The 25635-nt window shown below is 44.6% G+C and overlaps 1 protein-coding gene across 5 annotated transcripts in view; it reads right to left on the bottom strand.

Moving 5' to 3' along the window:
• The window catches only part of PLXNA4 (plexin A4), a 600353-nt gene that overhangs the window by 255549 nt on the left and 319169 nt on the right, over positions 1-25635 (bottom strand). For all 5 annotated transcript variants that reach the window (XM_083460906.1, XM_083460907.1, XM_083460910.1 and 2 more), the window contains one exon: positions 22648-22779. In XM_083460906.1, coding sequence (XP_083317032.1) covers positions 22648-22779 — 132 coding nt within the window. The remainder of the gene's footprint in view (positions 1-22647; positions 22780-25635) is intronic.

The raw sequence follows: 25635 nt of genomic DNA, 5'->3' as shown, positions 1-25635 counted from the left end.
TGCTCTCCTCTTAAGCTACTGGCAATGGGAAAGCGCAATGCAACTGCAATCCAACACTGTGGTGTGTGTGCTCTTGGAATTCCTCCCCCATCTCTAGCAAGTCTGAAGGGGGGGAAAGCAACAGCGAAATAAAATCCATATACGTTCCAATATACTAGTTGGTTCCACATGCAATAAGAAAGCGTGTATACAGGAGGCGAAAGCTGTGATTTCATTTTTACATAGCAGGCGCAACATTTATTCTCACCACCCGCAATGTGATAAGTGCCATATATTTATATATATAGGAAATCATCCCTGCAGAAATCTGGCGTCTTCGCACTTGTGCTTAAAAGGACAGATTTATGGTTTGCATTTGCAAAGCTGTGGGTGGGTATCGACATCGGAGTGAGCGAGGAGACGATGGGACTCTGACAGGAACCAAACACGCCAAATGAGGATGTCGTTCAAGGCCTCCCACATATAATCTGCCAGTGCTTCTTGTGTGTTCCCCAGGCTACTGCCAACTGAACTGTGCCTGTTTTGGAAAACTGTGGCGAACGTGTTTTAGCTGTACAGCAAATAGTATAAATACAAAATGGGAGGCAATCGGCTGCCACTACTAATAAGGTATATACTATGCAGAGCTAGAATGCGGGTGGCACTGTGGGTTAAACCACAGAGCCTAGGACTTGCCGATCAAAAGGTTGGCGGTTCGAATCCCCGCAACAGGGTGAGCTCCTGTTGCTCAGTCCCTGCTCCTGCCAATCTAGCAGTTCGAAAGCACGTCAAAGTGCAAGTAGATAAATAGGTACCACTCCGGCGGGAAGGTAAATGGCGTTTCCGTGCGCTGCTCTGGTATGCCAGAAGAGGCTTAGTCATACTGGCCACATGACCCAGAAGCTGTACGCCAGTTCCCTCGGCCAATAAAACGAGATGAGCGCCACAACCCCAGAGTCAGCCATGACTGGACCTAATGGTCAGGGGTCCCTTTACCTTTACCTATGCAGAGCTAGAGAGACTGAGGCTTTGACCAGGAAAATCTCTGGCTCAGATCCCTATGAAGCCGATAAGGACTGTTCCATGAGTTCTACAGCAACACATCCAGGTTGGCCAGCCAATATATACCCAAGCAGTGGGATGGAGACAGTTCCAGCTCTCTGATATGTGTCTTTCTAGCTCTTAGTCAACAAGTAGTAAGTTGGTCGGTCTGGTTGTGAAACTCTGTAGCAAGAGGGGAGCCAGAAACACTGGCCTGAGCTTGGAGAAAGGGTAGGATAATGACACAAATATTATAAAAGACAAGGAGCAGAAGGCATAAGTGATATGTAGCACAAATGATGGAGCAAACACATTTTCCATTACTCCGGAGGGTAGGACCTGATCCAATTGATTCAAATTAAAAGAAAATTGATTCAAACTAAGCAGTAGGAAGAACTTTCTGATGGTATGAGCTGATGTTTTTCAGCAAAGGCTGATGCTCTAGCAATGGACTTGCTGTCTAGATGAGCACTGAAGTATAATAATAATAATAATAATAATAATAATAATAATAATAATAATAATAATTTATTATTTATACCCCACCCATCTGGCTGGGTTTCCCCAGCCACTCTGGGCGGCTTCCAACAAAACAGTAAAATACAATAACTTATTAAACATTAAAAGCTTCCCTAAACAGGGCTGCCTTCAGATGTCTTCTAAAAGTTTGGTAGTTATTTTTCTCTTTGACATCTGGTGGGAGGGTGTTCCACAGGGTGGGTGCCACCACCGAGAAGGCCCTCTGCCTGGTTCCCTGTAACTTGGCTTCTCGCAGTGAGGGAACCGCCAGAAGGCCCTCGGAGCTGGACCTCAGTGTCCGGGCAGAATGATGGAGGTGCAGACGCTACTTCAGGTATACTGGACTGAGGCCGTTTAGGGCTGTAAAGGCCAGACCAACACTTTGAATTGTGCTCGGAAACGTACTGAAGCCCCTTCTAGTTCTGTTTCATTACTCTACGTTGAACCCAACAAAAATGCTTTGACAAAACTAAGAACAAAAAATGGGTTGGGAGGATAGTGGTACATTGGTACCATTTCTCCTTTGCTTGCCCCTCGCTAACATTTGATCTGGCCCCAATATGCTTACTGTAGATTGTGTATCAGAAGATCTGCATAAAATGCCTCTGTTCAGGCCGACCCCAAGGGAGCCCTCATCCTCCCCCCCTGAGCTATTTCTGCATGCTACCCATGACTCGTGACCGCAAGGCCATGGCATGCTGTTGCGCTCCCATGTCATTGATAAAAATACTCCCCTTCATGGTGCTAAAGTGTTTGAGAGATGCCCTCAGCACAAGTATGGCTCTGCCTCAGTAGTTTTATAGTTATTGGCTATTGTTCCAGCTTCCTCAATGAAATCCAACATTAAAATGGCTTTCTATATTCCTGGAGTGCATTCATTCCATCACCTCCTGGCAGCAAAATTGGCCTTTCAGCTGTATATACTGCCTCGTGAAAGGCACTTCATAGACTCATATTTGGAGGGGGGGGGAGGAAATCCCTCCTGAAAACACAGCTTTCCCATGGAATCCTTGCCACTATTCCCTCTTGTACCTTGCTAATGTGGTGTATTGGCGCAGGGGTCAGCAAACTTTTTCAGCAGGGGGCCAGTCCACTGTCCCTCAGACCTTGTGGGGGGCTGGACTAGGGTTGGTTTTTTGGGGGGGGGAGAACAAATTCCTATGCCCCCACAAATAACCCAGAGATGCATTTTAAATAAAAGGACACATTCTACTCATGTAAAAACACGCTGACTCCCGGAAGACTGTCCGCGGGCCGGATTGAGAAGGCGATTGGGCCGGATCTGGCCCCTGGGCCTTAGTTTGCCTACCCCTAGGTTAGAGCGTTGCTGTATGACCCAGGGTTCAAATCCACACTCAGACTTGAAGCTCACTAGGTGACCTTAGACCAGTCAACATCTCTCAGCTTAGCCTACCTCACAGGGTTAAATTGAAGAAAAACCACATACACCTCCTTTGAGGAAAATACAGTACATAGATGTAACAAACAAAATAACTAAATAATATGTAAACAGAGAGATAGCAAAATAAAAAAATTCCTTCCAGTAGCACCTTAAAGACCAACTAAGTTAGTTCTTGGTATGAGCTTTCGTGTGCATGCACACTTCTTCAGGTACACTGAAACAGAAGTTGCCAGATCCTTCTATATAGTGAGAAGGTGGGGAGGGGTATTACTCAGAAGGGTGGTGGGAATGGGAGATTGGCAGATAGCTGAGATGAGCCTGTTGACGACTCTTAACAACTGCAATAGGTCTTACAGGAAAAGGCAAGGGGTGAGAAGGTGAAAAATGGCTTAGTCATGTATAATGAGATAAGAATCCAATGTCTCTGTTCAGACCAGGTCTCTCCATGGTTTTAAGTTTGGTAATGAGTTGCAATTCAGCAGCTTCTCTTTCCAGTCTATTTCTGAAATTCCTTTGTAGTAAAACAGCTACTTTGAGATCTTGTATAGAATGTCCTGGGAGATTGAAGTGTTCTCCTACTGGTTTCTCTGTTTTGTGATTCTTGATGTCAGATTTATGTCCGTTTATTCTTTGGCGTAAGGTTTGGCCTGTTTGTCCAATATAGAGAGCTGAAGGACACTGTTGGCATTTGATGGCATACACAATGTTAGACGATGAGCAATAATAGCAGTAATGGTAGCAGCGTCTTTCATCCCCTGACCCAGTTATTGCAATTCTTCTGGTGCAGACATTTATCCCACTGTTTTTCTTACCATTGGAGTTACAGTGGTACCTCAGGTTAAGAACTTGATTCGTTCTGAAGGTCTGTTTTTAACCTGAAACTGAGGTACCACTTTAGCTAATGGGGCCTCCTGCTGCCGCCGCACCGCCGGAGCACGATTTCTGTTCTCGGCCTGAAGCAAAGTTCTTAACCTGAGGTACTATTTGTGGGTTAGCGGAGTCTGTAACCTGAAGCATCTGTAACCTGAAGCGTCTGTAACCCGAGGTACCACTGTACTATGCATTTTTTGGGGGGGAGGGGGGGATATTTGCAGCTGTGTACACAAGTTCATCCACAAAGAGAGAGAGAAGTGCCTAGATTTAGAAACTCCTGTGCAGGTCGGGAGTTTAGGATTGTGGTGATCACACACAGGGCCCCCGGACGTTTGACGGTCTATTGACCCTGTGCTGCCACTGCGATTGCTTTTTCCACTGCCACCACCCCGTATCTCACGGGGACACACAGAGTCCAGTCAGTTGTTAACATAAACAAATAATCAAGTTTATTTTTAAATGCAGGAACAAGCTTATGGTTTCAGTTAGTTTTTCTTGACAGTTTCTTGATCTTAGTTCCTAACAACTTCAAACTGATTATTCCCAACTATCTATCTGATTCCGCCTAACAATTCTCCTCACTCTCTCACAATACAACTCTACCAACCCACACCTAAACCTCCCTCTTCCTTCTTCAACTCCCAAACCTCAACTGACTTTCAAAACCTCCCACTCTAACTCCCCCCCCCCCGCTTGCATTCTCACTGGCCAATCACATCACAACTATTTTAACCCTTTCCTTCTGACCCATCCTAGGAGGCAAATGCCACAAGGATCCTTTAACAAATGTGCATTCGGATGCACATCCAAATATCAGCTCACTGAAAACAATGGTGACAAAGCCTACATTTAGATAAGCATTCCTTATATAATAATATTGAGCTATTGCATTTATATCCCAGCTTTTTCTCTCAGGAGCTCAAGGTGGCCATACATGGTTCTCCTGCTCCTCATTTAATCCTCACAACATCCCTGTGAGGTAGGTCAGGCTGAGAGGAAGTGACTATCACCCAAGGCCACTCAGTAAGCTCCATGTGACCATGCTGACCACTCCAGCTCCTTCCATTTTAACCATGATTCCTTAAAAAAAAGCAAGGGAATCCTAGGCATTCTGTGGAAATGCCACAGACAGCCAAGAGCATTGTGGCGGGGAGAAAACAGTGGCAAAAAAGCGATTATGTTTCATGCATTCCTAATGCGACTTATTGTTGCAAAGGTTTCCAAAACGCTGCAGATGAAGGACTTTGACAAACCAAGCAAGAAGGTAAGCACTTTCATTTCTCTATTTTTAATAAATTACAACGTCACCAAACCGCTTCCTTTCCTTGCTTGTAAGTTAATGGAAATCTACACAGAGTGAGTCTAGAAACATCCCCTTCTGGGCTACGGATCACAAGGGCAGGATGATGGTAGCCTGATCTCATTAATGTATATTTAGAGGCACCAAAGTGCTCTCAGATGCACACAATTAGCTTCGCCCACTAATTAGATGAAGAGGGGAGCTCCGTCTGAGGGTAGATGGTGATGTGTATTGACTGGAAAACGGGGTCTCTCTTTACAGGCAAGGAAGCCGGGTTACGATGTAAGGTTAAACAATGTGTAATTGACGGGAAGCTATTAATACTATTGTTCTTGTTATTAAAATTATTTCTGGTATTCTTGACAAGGGTAGCCAGTGACTTCCATGGGAAATGAGGAGTGGGGGGCGGCTTTTACCCGAGCACGTAAGCAGGTGGCCATTACCTCCTCCCCCTTGGCTGGTGAATGAGAAATCAGCTGTTCTGGGACTCCTGATGGTTGTGTTAAAGCCATGCCAGCACATCCATTAGAGCAAGGGGAGTCAATGCAGGTCCCAAAGCGTCGCTGAGCTATGGCTCCCTCCCTCTTAATCCTACATTTATGGGATGCAAAGCCAGACAGGCCTCTTGGGTGCCTCGTCTGCTGACAGAAAAGTTAAGAGCCATGGCTTTGCTTGGGCTCTGCTCTGCTCTGTATTGGTAGTAACCCCTGGCCTTGTTCTTGCCTTGTGTAGACCCAGTGACAGGGACAACAGGACTTTATCCCTTTCGTCACATGCAAACACCTTTGCAAATGCAACCAGGAAGTTCTGACAGCCAGCCGCCAGCACCCAAAACTTGTCTCAGCTTATGCAGGAGAAAGAAACTGAAGGTCTACCAAAGTTTCTCAAACTTGGGTCCCCAGCTGTTGTTGGACTGCAACTCCCAGCATAGAATCATTGAGTTTTAGAGCTGGAAGGGACCCCCTGGGTCATCTAGTCCAACCCCCTGCAATGCAGGAATCTCAGCTAAAGCATCCATGACAGATGGCCATCCAACCTCTGCTTGAAAACCTCCAAGGAAGGAGAGTCTACAACCTCCCAAGAGAGACTATTCCACGGCTGAATAACTCTTACTGTCAGAAAGTTTTTCCATATGTTTAGTCCGAATCTCTTTTAACTTGTATCCATCGGTTCAAGTCCTAACTTCCAGAGCAGGAGGAAACAAGCTTGTTCCCTCTTCCATGTGAGATATTTGAAGATGGCTATCATATCTCTTCTCAGTCTCTCCTTTTCCAGGCTAAACGTACCCAGCTCCTTCAACCAATTCTCATAAGGCTTAGTTTCTAAACCCTTGATCATCTTGGTCGCTCTCCTCTGCGCTTGTTCCAGCTTGCTATTATCCTTGGACATTAAGCATCATGGATTTCGGAAAATATATGGTTTTCATGAACTAAAAGGAGTTTCTCAACTCTTTGGTGTTTCTTCCTTGCTTTTATGTGTGTATTTCAAACACCTACCAGTTGATTCAAGCTGATGCAGGGGATGGAAGAATCCGAGTCGAGGAAGAACCAAGAAAAGTCAGAGGCTTTGTTGTGCAAAGGCCTTACCAGCACACTGCAGGAAGAATAAACTTACCAAGCTGCTTGCTGAGACCAAGCACAAAAGAACTTTTGCAAGTACTTTTTAGGCATGTGGCCCAGAGAGCACTGCTTTGTTAAGGAATTCAGGCAAACACAAGCACAGTGCTACCACCAACAATTTGGGTACTGAATCTAGGCAATTTGAAAGCTACCATCCCAGACACTGGCACCACCTGTTCAAGACGCTTCTTTGCAAAAGCTGAGCTAGTTTTGCAATGCAGCTCTCCAGATCCTTGTTTCACATCACAGGTTATTTTACCTGTAAATGACATCTGGTTGGCCACTAGAAGAACAGGATACCAGACTAGATGGGCCACTGGTCTGATCCAGAACACACTTGTTCTGTGTAATTTCGCTCCAGCTTTCACATCCAGTAGTCCCCCTAGCCCCAACCTCATGATAAAATCCTCCAATCTGCCACCTATTTGGGATGTTTATCCCCAACAGCAAATGATCAGTTTATGCATTTGAAGTGGAAAACCACATAAACTTGTCCCACCCACTATTCAGTTTGTATAGGTCTAGCTTGGAGGCTTGGAGGCTTGCTAGCACACACATTTACCTATCTCAAACAAGTATAGTGCAGAATTGGAACACACACACACACACAATCCAGATTTCAGAACTGGGTTAACATCTCAGAAACTACACTGCAGCTTGAGGTCTCAGTAGCTATGCAGCAATTAATCAGAGATCCAATCTTTGGTTTGTGTGTTCCAGTGGAGCAAACAGGGAAACAGTTTTGGCCTGTAAACCTCCCATAACTTTAAGCCTTCATCAATTACCCACACAAGGGAAATGCTTCCTTTTGAACTTCTTTGATTTCCATTCTGTTTTGTGGATTTTGGTTTTCTAAAAGGCAGCAGATATTCACTTTGGAGGGCAGGAGAAGAAGCTACTTTATCTGCTCAGACGTCAGGCACATATCGACGTCTTCTACAAAGGGCTTGCTCAGATGCCCAGAAGAGTCAATATTTGGTAGAGAGCAAGCATTAAATTTTCAAGCATCCTCTGAGTCAAGGTGACTTTCACTGTTTTCTTCTGAACACCCCCTCCTAACTCCTCTTGCCACACACAACCCCTCCCTGTCAACTGGATTGACAGCAGAAAGCTGTGCTCCACCACTTTGTAATGCCATCAAAGGTCTGGGAGATACCAGCAGGCCATGCTGTGCAGCAGCCTTCTCACCAAGAGGAAGTGACAAGCTTTGAGCCCAAACCAACAGCCCAGGAGAACATAAATTTAACAGGGTGCAATATGCATCATGCCATGGCGCAGTCTCGAGACTGGAAATACGTATACAGGAAAAGGAAACATAGCTCTGAAGGGCAAAAGTAAGAGGAGCAAGCCTTGTGGCAGCAGGTAAAGCATGAAATGGGGTGGTCACCAGAGGTTCTTCTTAGGCAAAACACACCAGGCATATAAAGGGAAGTATAAACCTTTATCGAAGAGCTAATATTGATTACAGTGGACGCTCCGGTTGCAAATGCATGTTCGCAACCTGCAGCATCTGCAACCCGCAGCGGCACATCTGCGCATGCGCGGGTTGCGATTCGGTGCTTCTGCACATGCACAAAGCGCAATTTAGTGCTTCTGCACATGCACGACCACTGGAAGTAACCTGTTCTGGTACTTCCAGGTTTCGGCGGTCCGCAACCCAAAAAACGCAACCTGAAGCATCTGTAACCCAAGGTATGTACTGGTTTTCAGCAAAATCAGAATGGAGGTGCTTTTTGTGCTATAAACATCAAGAGTTCTTCACACAATTGGAAGCTGAAAAGGCCTAATGAAAAAAGGGTGCAAGCCCTTCTCGTATGTAACATTGGCTGAACTCAGGTGTTCCAAAGAGAATTTGGAGTAGCTGTGCATTTTGCAAGTGGAAAGAGCAAAGATTCTAAGTAGGGTCCTCGTCTCATTCCCCCAAGAACCCGCTGGATCAGCCTGAAAGGTCTATCTAATACGGCACCAAGCTCCACACCACATGCAACCCAAGCCAACAAGAAGGACTTGAAGACATGAGTCCGCTCTGTTTCTCCATCAACTGGCATTCATTGGCACAAACAATATGATCCCAGAGATTGCATTGGCACATGGGGCCGGTACTAAACAGCTCGCCACCACTAGCTTAGAAGAGTTAAGGTGGACACTTTTATGAAGAACATTGTGTTTATTAAACCATATCAACTAGGTATTGTGGAAAAGTACAGGCCTGAAACACCCCCTCTGGTGAGCTCTCCCAGGATTGGGTTGTGAGCTATTTCACCCCAAGTTGGAAAACTACTTATTTCTCAACCCAACTTTGGAAACCAGTTCTTCCTCGCAATCCCCTATGATCTCATGAACATTGGGAAGAGTTTTGCTGGATCGAGACAAAGGTCTTTCTAGTCCAGCATCCCATTCTCACAGGCCAGTCAGATGCCTATGGAAAAACTCACAAGCTGGATTTGAGTGCAACAGTGCTCTCCCCATTTCATAGAATCATAGAATCATAGAGTTGGAAGAGACCACAAGGGCCATCGAGTCCAACCCCCTGCCAAGCAGGAAACACCATCAGAGCACTCCTGACATATGGCTGCCAAGCCTCTGCTTAAAGACCTCCAAAGAAGGAGACTCCACCACACTCCTTGGCAGCAAATTCCACTGTCGAACAGCTCTTACTGTCAGGAAGTTCTTCCTAATGTTTAGGTGGAATCTTCTTTCTTGTAGTTTGGATCCATTGCTCCGTGTCTGCTTCTCTGGAGCAGCAGAAAACACTAATGTTTCTGATGCCTAGAAACTGGTACTCAGAGGTTTGCTGCCTTTCATAAGGGACAACATCGCCATTATGACTCATATCCTTGATAGATTCTTCCTCAATAAATCTGTTTAGATTTTGGAGTTCTGAAGTACCCAACCTTGTTTCTGTAGGAGAACTAAAGTACTAGGCATTCTTCGCTGCCCTGTTTTCATTTTTGGATCTTGTGCAGAGCACAGCACACCTGTCGTTCACCTGTGTCTTTCCCCATCACCACTTCACTGATGGTAAAACTCTGCACTTGCCCACATCAGAATTGACTCTCTTGCAGTGCTGTCATCTCAGAAGTAACTCTCAAGCCTAGTGAGGCTTATCCCTAAATACAGGACTAGAGAAGCACAACATTGCCTTGGCAACCCGCGTCCTAGTCACACCCAGACTTGACTTCTGCAATGCAATTTATGTGGGGCTGTCTCTCCAGCCTGCTTCCAGATTAGCTCTCACACACTACTCCGGCCAATGTTTGCCTACCCAGCAGCTGGGGGGTGGGGCTCTTAGTTGTGGCTTTTGAAACCTGGCTCATTCTTTTGGGATGTTGAAGAGGACACTTAAGCGGCCAGCTAAGGCCACTGCCTTGCAAAGAAAGCTGGCTGGTGGGTTCAGAAAAATATACTTGTCGGATTCTAACCCTCACTGGATACAGGGCCATAAGAACCCGAAGGGACTAAGGTCATCAGCCAAATATACAAGACTATATTCCTGTGGCCAGATATAGGAATATCAGTGGCATCTCTTGCCCACTCTCCTGTATTTGAGCATGGTCATAAACAAGTAACGAGTGAGCTTCCTGTTTCCCAACCTGTCCATGTGCGCCAAAGTCTGATCACACAGCAATTATGGTGCTCCCTCACTGCTCTGCTTCAGTGACCTGCCTTGACCTGTGTGGATGTGGGGAAATAAGCCATCAAGAGAAGCCCCGGAATGACGGGACATGACATCTCCCATCCACCCTCCAAATACAATTCTAATTCTATTATCTCAATCACTCCATTATCCAAATAGCACCTCGTCAGTTTCCAGGCCCATTTTCGGACACATTAGGGTAATGGAAATGTGTGCGGTTGAGCAGCAGCTGAGGCTGCCGCCGAACATCCAGACAGCCCCTTGTCCCCCTGGACACTCGGCTGGGTGGACCGAAGGATGATGACTATATATCTGCAGCCCAATCCATTTACAGCGGCCAATGGATGCATTATGACTACAGGACTCAGATAAAACGATAAGAGGTCTTGTGCAAGCAGAGACTCTGTGCAATTTTTTTTAAAAATACTAGGGACTTCCAGCTTTTGTTTCAAATAATTACATGAAAACCAGTCCGTGTTGCTTTCTTCTCCCTCTCTCTTTTTTATTCACGTCCCATCAACAATACACAGCTCCTTCTTGTGCTGAATCCTGAAGTGAGTTTTTCTTTTTCTTCCCCCCCCAAAAGATGCTAAACTTTGCCTTCATGCCATGACTTCTCCTTTGCTTTCAACAATTTCATGAACATTCTGTGATGTCATTGCATCTCAGCCAATGGCTGGTGAGTGTCACAATCGGCAAAATATTTCTAGATCAGTCTCTTAGCTGTTAGGCTAAGGCAAGCTTTCAGCCTCATGATGACCCTGGGGCTCAATTCCTGGGTTGTGCAGATCACATCTGAGGAACATCTCTCAAAGGCAGCCGCTTAGAGTGTTAGGATACATATTTTTTTGAGCCAACTTTCTAAAAACCAAAACACATTTTAGGAGTGGTGTACAACCTTTGGAAGGAAGCATACACAGTGGTTAAAGAGGAAATATGTCACATACACTCCCATGTATTTAACTAATGAGCTTCTAGGAAACAATGGAAAATAAACTCAAGCACATAAACTCATTATCTGCCATGCAGTAGAATTGTAGCACAGCACTGTGTGGAAGGTCCACACAGGAGGAGGAAATGGTATGTGCACGAAGAACTGAGCATCTTACTTTGAAGAGGAAGAAATGACCCAAAATGAGAATGCAGAAAATACCTAGATGATAAATTCTGCAAATCTGATTAAAACTTCTGCCTTTCAACAAAATTCCTTAGAGGTTTCACCTAAGAAGCAACCTTCGCATTTGTACTGGATTTTGCAATGAGTGAAATTTCAGAGGCAGTGCTAGTGTTTTTAGGGTGGGGCGAATGGGGGTGAGGAACGGGACGTCATATTATTCTCCAGCAAACTGGAATCCCTTGACTGGTGTTGAGTCAGATCGAGTATGACGGACTGCTGTTTCCAATCAATTACACCACCTCCCCCTCCATCACAAGCGGTTTTCTCTGCTAATTATATGAGTTTATTATTCCTAAAGCCCAGGTTGAACTCCAAATTCCAGGGGTCAAATGGGGTCAGGCAAGCAATCAGTTCCACATTTTCCTAAGCGAGAAAGCCCCGAGCAATCAGTCACTGCCAAGCAGTTCATAATGACCAGCCTAGAAGTTAATGGCCTGAAGCAAAAAAAAAAAAACCCTTTAAGAAAAGAAAAGAGTATATGTTTGGTGGAGGTGGAAAGGAAGAGGACAAAGGAAATGGCTGTTGTACCTTCTTTGGAATATCCTACGACAGAACCTTTAGAAACGGATGCAATCGAGGTCCCATCTCTGCAGAAGCCATAAAGCTCTGAATTAATCCCTGGACTCCTTTCTTGACCCCAGACTCATTTCTTTTTCTTTGATCAAAATTGTGCCTCTGATCAAAGGAAACCATTTTGTTTGGGGGAGGGGGAAGACAGATTAATAAAGCCCTATCTGAGGATTCAAGGAAATCAGCCCTGAGTGCTCACTGGAAGGACAGATCCTGAAGCTGAGGCTCCAATACTTTGGCCATCTCATGAGAAGAGAAGACTCCCTGGAAAAGACCCTGATGCTGGGAAAGATGGAGGGCACAAGGAGAAGGGGACGACAGAAGACGAGATGGTTGGACAGTGTTCTCGAAGCTACAAACATGAGTCTGACCAAACTGCGGGAGGCAGTGGAAGACAGGAGTGCCTGGCATGCTCTGGTCCATGGGGTCACGAAGAATCGGACATGACTAAACGACTAAACAAAAACAAATCTGAGGATTCAAAATACACAACCACTAGAGCTTGGGTCCACTCTCAACTTGCCCTGTTTCTATGATTGCCACCTGCCATCACTGTCTGTGCACTTGCAGGCTCAGCTGCAGCAGGGAAGTCTGTCAATACGCATAGGCTGGAAACTTGAGCACTGTTGCCATCTTCTCAAATGTTCAGGAAGTGATGGGGAAAGGCCTATGTGGGATGTGGGGGTCAGTGCATGATGGGCAAATATGACCCCACTCTCCTACCTTGAAAGGTTATTATTGAATGTTTGAGTGCTCAAGTGTATCTTCACTGGATCAGACAAGGTCCATCTATACTGACTTTCTCAACAGCACTCAGTTGGATATTTGCTAGCTAGATATAGTCAAATACAATGTTAGCCCTATGCAGTGTTCTGCCCCAACACTGAGGTCCAGCACCGAGGGCCTTCTGGCGGTTCCCTCACTGTGAGAAGCCAAGTTACATGAACTAGGCAGAGGGCCTTCTCAGTAGTTGCACCCGCCCTGTGGAACACCCTCCCACCAGATGTCAAAGAGAACAGCAACTACCAGACTTTTAGAAGACATCTGAAGGCAGCCCTCTTTAGGGAAACTTTAAATACAGACCACTGTATTTTAATACTCTGTTGGAAGCCGCCCGGAGTGGCTGGGGAAACCCAGCCAGATGGGTGGGGTATAAATAATAAATTCTATTCTATTCTATTCTATTCTATTCTATTCTATTCTATTCTATTCTATTCTATTCTATTCAGAGCAGAACTGTTGACATTAATGGGCATTAACTTCAGTGGGTCTACTATAGAATAATAGAATCATAGAATTGTCTCTAGTCTTTAGTCTCCCCTGCAATGCAGGAATCTCAACAAAAGCATCTGTGACAGATGGCCACCCAACCTCTGATTTAAAATCTCCAAGGAAGTAGAGTCCACCACTTCCTGAGGGAGTTGATTCCACTGTCCAACAGCTTTTACTATTGGAAAGTTTTTCCTGATGTTTAACTGGAATCTACTTTCTTGTAACTTGAAACCATGGGTTCAAGTCCTACTTTTCGGAGCAGGAGAAAACAAGCTTGCTCCATCCTCCATGTGACAGACCTTTGGATATTTGAAGGTGGTTCTCATATCTCCTCTCAGGCTCCTTTTTTCCAGGCTAAACATACTCAGTTCCTTCAACTGTACCTCATAAGGCTTAGTTTCTAAACCCTTGATCATCTTGGTCGCTCTCCTCCGCACATGTTCTAGCTTGTCAACATCCTTCTTAAATTGTGGTGCCCAGAACTGGACACAGTATTCCATATGTGGTCTGACCAAATTCTACTATGAGTAGAATTTACTTGAACATAAGCTGTAATCTCTTCTCCATTGTCATGCCCAAGGCAGCTAATACAATTCCTCCATCTTGTCATGCTACAATGCTATAATAATAATAATAATAATAATAATATTAATAATAATAATAATAATTTATACCCCATCCTCCCCAGCCAAGACCAGGCAAAGGGCAGCTAACACCAGGTATAAAAACAATTGATTAACATACAACTTAAAAACAAGATTAAAATACATTAAAAAGCAGCCTCATTTCAGTAGAAACTCAAATCAAAAACTTTTGGGGGATGAAAACGTCAAATCTTCACCACTATAGAAGTGAAGAAAGTTGCATTTCCCATTAAAAGAAAGGATGCGGATAACACCACCAAACTTTCAGAAGAATTACAAAAGCACGACAGATCCCTTGTCTTCTAGGAAATCTGGCTGATGTCCCTCGATACTTCCTCTTGCATTATTTTATTTTATTTTTTACATTCAGGGAAGGGGTTGCCTTTATGGTATATGTCTACTTTTCCTTTCCTCCATTTCATTTCCCTTGAGCATTGGCTCAAAAAAAAAGCATTTTCAGCACGTACCAGGGCTCTTCTGAAGCCATGCAGAGCCTTAGATGGGAAAAGACCCCCGCCCTCACTGCTCCCCTCTGCGAGGTGCTTAGATTAGATTTGCACTTCCCCAGCTGATTGTTGGTATTGGTTGCTGCCAGAATTGGACAGAGTAATAGCAAATCTGGAGGGGGGAAATCGGTTAACAAACCAGTGCTTGGAAATGACCTGGAAAATGGGAGGTCTCCAGGAGAAGGGGGTCTGGCTGTCAGTGGAATTAGAGGAGACAGCTGTTTAACCAAGTCTGGGATTACAGAGCTTCCAGGATTCATATGTAATCATCAGCTTCTTAAATTTCCTTTCCGCGGGGCTCCCTCTCCTTCCCCACCCCCACCCCTGCCAGATCCGGGAGGGAGGGATGAAGATTTTCCAGATTTGTTACTAATTTCCTCAACAATGAAAAAAGGGGGAGGGGTGGGTTCTTTAGCTGTCCTTGCTGCAGCGACCTCTCCCAGCATGGAAATAAGATGGCCAATCTGCTTGGTTCTGAAACAATCGGATTTCATGTGATGCAGAAAGTGGGGAGGGAGGGAGAAAATAGAACAATCAAATAGCGCAGCCACAGAAATATCCTTTGAAATAAATATGTTGGTGTTTAGTCATTTAGTCGTGTCCGACTCTACGTGACCCCATGGACCAGAGCATGCCAGGCACTCCTGTCTTCCACTGCCTCCCGCAGTTTGGTCAAACTCATGCTGGTAGCTTCAAGAACACTGTCCAACCATCTCGTCCTCTGTCGTCCCCTTCTCCTTGTGCCCTCCATCTTCCCCAACATCAGGGTCTTTTCCAGGGAGTCTTCTCTTCTCATGAGGTGGCCAAAGTATTGGAGCCTCAGCTTCACGCTCTGTCCTTCCAGTGAGCACTCAGGGCTGATTTCCTTCAGAATGGATAGGTTTGATCTTCTTGCAGTCCATGGGACTCTCAAGAGTCTCCTCCAGCACCAGAATTCAAAAGCATCCATTCTTCAGTGATCAGGCTTCTTTATGGTCCAGCTCTCACTTCCATACATCACTACTGGGAAAACCATAGCTTGAAGTATACGGACCTTTGTCGGCAAGCTGATGTCTCTGCTTTTTAAGATGCTGTCTAGGTTTGTCATTGCTTTTCTCCCAAGAAGCAGGCGTCTTTTAATTTCGTGACTGCTGTCACCATCTGCAGTGATCATGGAGTCCATACAGTTTTTAAACACTGTGAGTGTTTACTGTTTCGTGTTTTGTTTTGTGTATTTCTTTATCCTCCAATTATTTGCCCACCCATTTTGTTCAAATTCACAGAATCCATTCCAGCATTCAAAACTCCAGAATTGCTCTCGGAATACACAATCCAAGCAGACCTGGGCAGCTGTCAGAACCACAGAACAATTATTCGACAGAACTGAGGGGACCTCAGCACCCCAGAGTAAGAATCTGCCTTCTTTAGAGATCCATAGATGCTTGGGAAAAGGCTGGAGAAACTTGAGGAAGGGACGCTGTTCCATTCTTAATCTGTACATTAACCATTTTTGAAAGCGCTCCCCAAAATAGCTCCCAGATCAAAACGGGAGTAGTAATGCAACCAACATATATAGCAGAAATAAACAGAGCTGTCCCACTTAAATAGAGAGAATTCGGTGTGCTCTGTGCAAATATAATTGAGAGTCTGCACCACAGTTGACTTGAGATGGGAATCAAAGACATATTCACAGATTTGAGACGCACCGATATTTCCAGTTTCACATTCTATTTACTTATTTATTTATTTATTTATCTATCTATGTATCTATTTATAGTGACATCAGTGTGACTATTTGAATTTGCGGTGAAATGATTTTTTTTTAAAAAAAATCTCAGAATACAAAATCGGAGTACGTTAGAGCTACTGGCATCTTCTGACTATCTTGACAATCTCTCACGGGAGATTTCAGGAGCTGATGGATACTATATTTAATTGCATGTCAAATATCAAAACCAGGCAAAACGCTACATACAAGGAGTGGAGGATTCTAGGTGCACAGTAGTCACTGGTGCCTTAAAAAAATAGAAAAATCCCCGTTACTGGCTGCTGAAGATGCGAGGGAGCAACTTTCTCACACAACCTGGAAAACCCGCTAGTGCCATAAGCACCTCCTCTGATCCAAAGGTCATCTTCTCTGGGTGTCTCCACCAAAGGAAGTGAGATGCCTGGCTGCTCAAGAGAGAGAGAGCCTTTTCAGTGGTCATTCCCCGGTTCCTAAAATGCCCTCCCTAAAAAGACTTGCCTGCTATCTAAATTACGGCCCTTATTGTACCGATTTAATTTTCACAGGCATTTAAAATTCTTCAGATCTTTCATGCTGTCTTTATGGTTTGCTGCATGTAGGTTCAATTTTACTGTGCTTGCTTGTTTTCTGCTTGCTTTAAAATATATATAGGTTTTTAAAAATAAAAATAAAAATTGTACCACTCACCACTCAGAAAATGTTAGTTATTAGTCATAGAATCATAGAGTCTGAAAGGACCTCGAGAGTCATATAATAATAATAATAATAATAATAATAATAATAATAATAATAATAATTTTTACTTATACCCTGCCCATCGGGTGGGTCTCCCCAGCCAACCTTCTGCAATACAGGAATATACAAATTTGAGTAGTCAATATACAAATGCTGTTGGTGGACAAATAAATAAATAAAGCAGAAACTGCAGGAACAGCATCGCACCGTAATCATCAAAGACAGTCAGGTTTTAAAGAGCACTGAATATCAGTTGTTTCAGCTGCTTCATGCAATAAAATACTAAAGGCCAACACATGGTTAACTACTAAATACTGTCAAACATCAAATGCTGGAATGAAATATCCCCGAATGTTGAACCGATATATTTTAACACTTGGAAATATAAAGCAAATATTTGAGTGTGCAGAGAATATTTAACGTCAAAATTCGTGGAGGAGAAGGTGGAGGAAAAACTGTGACAGCTTCAAAAGGGCGTGATGGTATGCTTTCCCCCTTATTAATAGCCTCCAAGCGCACGCTGATCTTGCCAGGCCTCCGACCAACTCAACAAACCACATCTCATCTCATCTCATCTCTCGATGTCGTTGCTCCTAAACCTGCAGGCATGTTTAGACAAAGAGACCTTTCTTAACTGCATCCAAGCTGCTCATCATAACTTGAAGCCCCAGGAGTAACAATTGGGTAGCGTATGCAATACTGATAATTTCTTTAAAAAGGAAAGGCTGTAGAGGCTAAATTAGAATAACCAAAGAACCCACACGACTACACACCCCTTTAAACTGATATCTTGGTATTCTAAACACCCTGTCCAATATATATTTGTTATATATACTGAGTTGGGTCTGGGAAATAGACTGACCACAGGATGAATTATGAGTGTCATACGCTTTGCGATGATCAAGATCGTCTATTTCCAAAGGCTCACCAGCTCGGTCAGAGTTTCGGGGTTGCAAATACGTAACACAAGTAGGACTTGTCCACACTTCCACTGGGAAAACTCGCTGTTTACCGCTGAATTGGAACAAATATCAACCGGGTTTTCTAAGGATTGACGTTTGATCCGATTCAGCGGCGAACAGCTGGTTTTCCTGGGGAAAGTCGCAGGGCAAACGAAAAACCTAGGAAGCATGGAACAAGCTGGAGTGTAGACAAGCACTTAATAAAGATACATACATAGGAAGAGTTGATTGGTCCAAGCCCAACACAAAACACCATTTCCGGCGATGTATGACTTCAGCAAATCTTTCCCTGATGTGAAATGGCCAAAATTCCTAGGATCCCTGTCTACGGATCCTTATATGACTGAGCTATCCCCTTGAATATTGCACTTTTCCTTTGCCCTACAGAGAAGACCTGTGGACACACTCAGGCCATTGGTCCATCAAAGTCTGTATTGTCTACACTGACTGGCAGTCTCTCCCAGCCCTACTTGGAGGTGCTGGTGGGCTGAACCTGAGATCTTCTGCATGCAGGCAGATGCTCTACCACAGAGCTATGGCCTTTCCCCAAGAAGGAAGGCAGATTTAGCTCTCCTCATACATGCACGTCCTTCATGGATCACTGCCTTGCCATGGAGAAGGGGCTTGAATAACTCAGAGAAGCTATGAGCTATGCTGTGCAGGGCCACCCAAGATGGACAGGTCATACTGGAGAGTTTTGACTAAACGTGATCCACCTGGAGCAGGAACCGGCAAGCCACTCCAGTATCCCTGCCAAGAAAACTCCATGGACAAAAACAACAGGCATATAAAAGTTATGATGCTGGAAGATGAGCCCCTCTGGTCGGAAGGCGTCCAACATGCTACTGAGGAAGAGCGGGGGACAAGTACAAGTAGATTCAGAGCTGATGAAGCGGCTGGGCCAAAACCGAAAGCTCGCTCAGTTACGGATGTGCCTGGAAGCGAAAGGAAAGTCCAATGCTGTAAAGAAAAATATTACATAGGAACCTGGAATGTAAGAACCACAAACCTTGGTAAGATGGATGTGGTCAAAAATGAGATGGCAAGAATAAATATTGACATCCTAGGCATCAGTGAACTAAAATGGTCTGAGGCTCAACATAAAAAAAACCTAAGATCATGGCCACTGGTCCCATCACCTCCTGGCAAACAGAAGGGGAAGAAATGGAGGCAGTGAGAGATTTTACTTTCTTGGGTTCCATGAGAAGGGGATGACAGAAGACGAGATGGTTGGACAGTGTTCTCAAAGCCACCAGCATGAGTTTGACCAAACTGCGGGAGGCAGTGGAAGACAGGAGTGCCTGGCGTGCTCTGGTCCATGGGGTCACGAAGAGTCGGACACGACTAAACAACAACAACATTCATGCACCCAGATTTCTCCAAAAAAATCTGACAAACTTTATACTGCAGTTGGTGAAAAACCTGGGTTTTAACAAATGGTTGTGCCGGAATCTCATCTCGTTTATCCTCAAGACCCCCATCTAAAGCTCAGATAAGAAAAGGAGGATTGATAGCGATTGATGGGAAGCAGAAAGTAGCAGTGATAAGATTGTCATTTATGCTAAACGCGGGCCAAAAAAAGAGAGAGAGAAAGGTGGAAGAAGCAGCAATCTGTCCTTTGTCGCCGCTGCCCTCACAGCCCATGAGTTATAGCTTATGGCTTAGTAGCTAATGAAGATGAATGGATAAAATGGCACCTCTCTTTCCTATACAGCTCATATTTGGTATATGAATATTCATGGCGGTAGAGAAGGGCGAGGTAATAGCAGGCGCTCTCGAAAGCACATGGTAGGTACCCACGGGACAAACACAAATCTTCTTGCCCCTTGGTTCCTAAACCTTTTCAGGCCACTTCCCCGTTGGTTCCAAAAACTCACCCAGGGCCAGATTTAGGTTTGATGAGGCCCTAAGCTACTGAGGGTAATTGAGGCCCTATATATGTCCAGTTGTCAACAACAAATTGTCACTGGTTTTTTTGTGTTGAATATATGCTATATGGTAATTTATGGACCTAATAGGTATCTAAAACCATTTGCACATAACAAAATATGTATTTTATCAAAATAATTGTTGAACTGAAATACAATTAAGAAGAAGTATATTAACAGTGAAATACTTTTAAATTTTGGGGGGCCCCCAAGAGAATGGTGCCCTAAGCTATAGCTTGTTTAGCTTGTACGTAATTCCAGCACTGAACTCATCCCTAGTGTCCTCTTACCCTATTACTCAGAACAATGGTTTGCATGGCGCACTAAGGAAGACAACACCACAGTAAAATTCAAAGCAGTAGCAGTTAATTGCACATTTGTTCAAAACCCAATTAAAACTATTTGATTCATTCCACAGAACTGGTGAACCAGATTTACAAAGAATACCAGGTTTGCAAAGTCTGAATGTCATTTACGTCTCCAGCGGCCCCTGCTACCTCAGTGCCTCTTAGCACCCCCACCCAACGTAAAAGCACCACCCGCAGGGTGTGGCACCACCCAGTTTTGGAACCATGGTTCTAGAACTTTGGCCTTCAACTTGGGATCGTGTCATTGACTCTCATCTGCAACATGCCATTGACAGCAGTAATTCCATCCATTCCATTTCATTTGTTCTGGACTATTTAAAAGAAAACGAGAGAGAGAGAGAGAGAGAGAGAGAGAGAGAGAGAGAGAGAGAGAGAAGGAAAGTTTGGTGAAAGGGAGAGGAAGAGAAAACACACCGCAGGATGAGCGTATATGGCGCAAAATGTTTGCTGCAATTCTGTGCACTCTACCTGCGAGTTGTTGGCATCCCTCTGTCTCTAGAGACAGTGGAGTGTGCCTCTAGGGGTGAAGTCAAACCACCGCAGAATCACAGCGCCTGCTGTGGCCGCAGAGGCCAGTAACTCATAACTGCCACCTCCCATGTTGCTTTTACTGCGTTAGCAACACTGGAATGACCTGCCCGGGGTTGCAGGCCTGAGCAGTACATATGGAGGTCCTAGGAAGCCCAGATGACAAGACCGCACTCTTGGCCTCGCTTGTGTGGTCTAAAGGAAAGCAGAGCAAGGCGTTTGGCACCAGCTTGGCTGCAGGAACTGTCGGAAGGAGGCTTACAAAGGTGCCCTCCAACTGTCTTAGGGACTTCTCTCTGGATTTGCGCAGGATTTAATCCTTAACCTTTTCCTCTCCCAAATATGTTCCGCAAGGCAGCCGGTACTGGTTTCCCCTCAGGGTTTACTCCCGAATGCTTTCTCATGAATGATTATAGCCCCAAGCCAACGGAGGTTTAGGACCAAAGTTTTCCTTCCTTCCCAGGATGATGAGCCCCACCTGCTCCTACCTAGGAGTAAGTCCCATGAAACAGAGTGGGGGCACTACCGAGTAAACACACATAAGAGCAGGCTGAAATGTACACCACATTTCAGGCTGGGCTTCCTTCTCCCCGAAAAGTTGAAAATGAAAGTTTGATAGTTGCGACAAGATGGCAAATCACAGCACTTTCCACCATAAGCTTTAGTACCGACACAAAATAGCAAGAAGAAGTAAACATAAATCGAAGTTGAAGCTGTTATTTTATTTATCCACTAAACTGCTGATGAGTTTCCACAAGGCTTTTATTTCTTTAAATTGTCACTGGTGTGTAAAGAGCTAAACTGAAGACCACTATGATCCACAGAACTGGCACTGTTCAAGGCACCACATAATATGTGTTCTGCATTTGCAAGAAATCAGACTGTGTGTGGCAGCACCTGAACTTCGGAACTCGCTGCGCCTTGACACCATGGAGGCAGTTTCATTGTACTCTTCTTGGTACCTGCTGAACACCTCTACATCTGCTATTCATTCATTTAATGACATTTATATACTACTTGAATGGGGAAAACCCCCTCAAAGTTGTTTCTGAAAATAATAAAATTGTGAGTAAAAACAATTAAAACACTTTAAAAAAAACCTAAAATGAGGAATAAACTAAAGGCACATTAGCATTCTAAGTATCTGGGTAAGTAAAGGTAAAGGGGCCCCTGACCATTAGGTCCAGTCGTGAACGACTCTGGGGTTGCGGCGCTCATTTCGCTTTATTGGCCGAGGGAGCCAGTGTTTGTCCGCAGACAGCTTCCGGGTCATGTGGCCAGCATGACTAAGCCGCTTCTGGCAAACCAGAGCAGCACACGGAAACGCCGTTTACCTTCCCGCTGGAGCGGTACCTATTTATCTACTTGCACTGGTGTGCTTTCGAACTGCTAGGTTGGCAGGAGTAGGGACCGAACAACGGGAGCTCACCCTGTCACGGGGATTCGAACCGCTGACCTCCTGATCGGCAAGTCCTAGGCTCTGTGGTTTAACCCACAGCGCCACCCGCATCCCATAGTATCTGGGTAGGCCTGCCTAAATAAAAATGTTTTTGGCAGGCACCAAGAAGAGTCCAGTGAAGGTGCCTACCTGATATCAATAGGCAGGGAGTTCCAAAGACCGATTTCGTACAGAAGTAGAACGGGTATTATGTGGCCTCAGTAGCAGTGCTGGTTCCTTGTTGCCTCTTTAAGGTCAGAGCGAAACAAGATGAAGTCCCATGAAGTGCGAAACATGATCCAGAGTTTGCTAAACGGAAGAGGCTGTGCCTGTCCACAAGACTCTCTAATTGGAGAAGAAAAACGAGCACACAATTATTCCTGGAGTTAAAGGATGACAGCGCACGATAGCCACGCCACTCACCTGCTTATCGGACATGAGGTACAGATGCTTGTGATCCACGGAAAAAGCCATGTCCCGCAAGATTGGACCGGTATCCACCACCTGGACAATCTCATACTCCAGGGCACCTCTGATGGGTCCATCGACACGGATCTGCGAAAACCAAAAAAGGGAGACATAAGGCAAAGGAACCATACGATATGATAATCTTTATTGTTATTGTCCCATACAGAACAATGAAATTGAAAAAAAATCTACATCAGACATTCAAAAACCAACAAGCCTGCTATCCCAACTATCCTAGCCTGGTTAGCCCCTAAAAACTCTGATACCCCATAACTGAATACAATATACACACATAGAGACTCATTACACTGCATTTAAAACCAGATCGAAAGTGTTTCTCAGGCAGCTAGTCCTAGTCTTTATAACCCTGTACCTTCTTCCAGAAGGCAGAAGCTGAAAGAGATCATTTCCGGGGTGCGCACTATCCTGCGCTATCTCTGCAGCTTTCTTGTGGCACCTGGAAGCATAGATTTGATCCAAGGTGGGAAGAGTGCACCCAGTTATTCTCTCTGCACTCTTTACAACCATATAAAGGGCAAAACTTGCATCAAGTTAGGACCAATGCCTAAGCCAATACCGCTCATCACCTGTAACCAATAAAGTTGTGGCCTTATTTAGCCCATTAACCTTAATAATTGTGTCATGTGTCTTTATTTCCATGGGGGGGGCGGAACTCACCACGCAACTGCCTCCTGCTGGAACGAGTTCCACAGTTTAACCAAGTACTGTGTAAAGAAGGACTTCTTGTTATCTGTCCTGAACCTTCCAACATTCATATATATGTCTTAGTCTTCAGCCCCAGTCACTCACACAGAGCCAACTGGCCAGGGTGAATAAAAATCAATGATTTTTTTTAATTAATTTAAAATTTTATTTTTAAAAAAATTTAAATCGGATTTTAATTAAAAAAAAATTCTTTTGGAGGAAAAATCTTTCTAAATATAGTCTTCTATTTGTTACATTATAGTCCAAATGTTTGCTAAAACGCAGTCTAAGTTTTTTTTTTTAAAAATGTTTTAACCCCATCAGTTAACAAACATGGATACATATGCTATAATGTTATTGTTTTAGTTAAATAGTTTAACTGGTTATTAAGGAAATGATTATTTTCCTCCTTCCAATGAAGTACAGCAGAAAAGTTCTCCAAATATAAATAGTTAACTTATTAAACCTCACTGTAATTTCACAATCACCTGCCTATGTATTTATGGTAATAAAACTACTCTGAAAATTTATTATTCCAGAAATGAAACCTTCATACGGCTGTAAATATTAAGATTATACCAGCAAGAATGAGTCTTTCTGTGAAAGAAAGAAAGAAAGAAAGAAAGAAAGAAAGAAAGAAAGAAAGAAAGAAAGAAAGATTTAAATCAAGTCTTACTGACTAGTGATTTAAACCATGATTTAAACCAATTTGATTTAAATCAAATCCACCCTGCAACCAGTCTCCGCTTTCAAAGTCCCGCCCCATAGCCAATCTGGCTGCCCTGAAGGACCCTGACGTAAGGACATTAATTCCATCTCCCCTGAGCCCTCCTGCCACGCATTTCTATTCTGCCAGGAAGGCTGCTATTAAAAACAGCCGCCCGGCTCTCTGCAAAGGTCAGCCAACAGAGGTACCCTGCTGGCATCTGTTTGTTTGCTTGTTTGTTTGTTTGTTCGTACGCTATCTGGGGCTGGCGGTCGTATTTATACCCACTGAAGTATCAAGGCAATTAATATCCTCTCCCAGTAGCAAACAGATGCTTGTGTTCAAGCCTTCCAGCTTCAGCCTGGCCCTGAATGATCTCCTTAATGAGCAAACAATACTATTAATCTTTAAAGGTGCAGGCGCCTTTGCTCTCCACCCCTCTCTAGCTTGGACAAAGGATATTCCTCGCTAGGCTAGGCTAAGCTGACGGCAGGCAGCACAAACATCAAGGCAGGAAAAATTCCAGCAGCTCTGGGGTAATAGGGGCAATCCTCTTGGGGGCAGACTTCCTGGATTTTGAGACCGCAGCAGCCACCATCTGCTGTCATCATGGCCAATGGCCAGGGAGAACGAAGGCTGTAGCTATAGATGGGACAGGGGAGATTTCCTGATTCAGTTTCCATGTAAAGTCAGAGCGAGCGAAGTCACGCTGCCCGATGCAACACGCGGACCGAAACACAGCCATCCTTTTGAAACGTGTGCTTCTCTGAATTTTTGCAGCATAGTTAAATAAATAAATAAATAAATAAATAAATAAATAAATAAATAGATAGATAGATAGATAGATAGATAGATAAATGTACTGAGATCATCAGGGGGTTTGGGCTGGGTGTTCATCAATATGCAGATGATACCCAGCTCTACCTCTCTTTTAAATCAGAACCATTGAAGGCGGTGAAGGTCCTGTGTGAGTGTCTGGAGGCGGTCGGAGGATGGATGGCGGCTATCAGCTTGAGGTTGAATCCTGACAAGACAGAAGTACTGTTTTTGGGTGACAGGGAGCGGGCGGGTGTGGAGGACTTCCTGGTCCTGAATGGGGTAACTGTGCCCCTGAAGGACCAGGTGCGCAGCCTGGGAGTCATTTTGGACTCACAGCTGTCCATGGAGGCGCAGGTTAATTCTGTGTCCAAGGCAGCTGTCTACCAGCTCCATCTGGTACGCAGGCTGAGACCCTACCTGCCTGTGGACTGTCTCGCCAGAGTGGTGCATGCTCTAGTTATCTCCCGCTTGGACTACTGCAATGCACTCTACGTGGGGCTACCTTTGAAGGTGACCCGGAAACTGCAGTTAATCCAGAATGCAGCAGCTAGACTGGTGACTGGGAGTGGCCACCGGGTCCACATAACACCAGTTTTGAGAGATCTGCATTGGCTCCCAGTACATTTCCGAGCACAATTCAAAATGTTGGTGCTGACCTTGAAAGCCCTAAATGGCCTTGGTCCAGTATACCTGAAGAAGCGTCTCCACCCCAT

Source organism: Podarcis liolepis (assembly GCF_965112155.1).
Source record: "Podarcis liolepis genome assembly, chromosome: 10".
NCBI classification, from domain to species: domain Eukaryota; kingdom Metazoa; phylum Chordata; class Lepidosauria; order Squamata; family Lacertidae; genus Podarcis; species Podarcis liolepis.
This window is presented reverse-complemented; position numbering and strand designations above follow the sequence as displayed.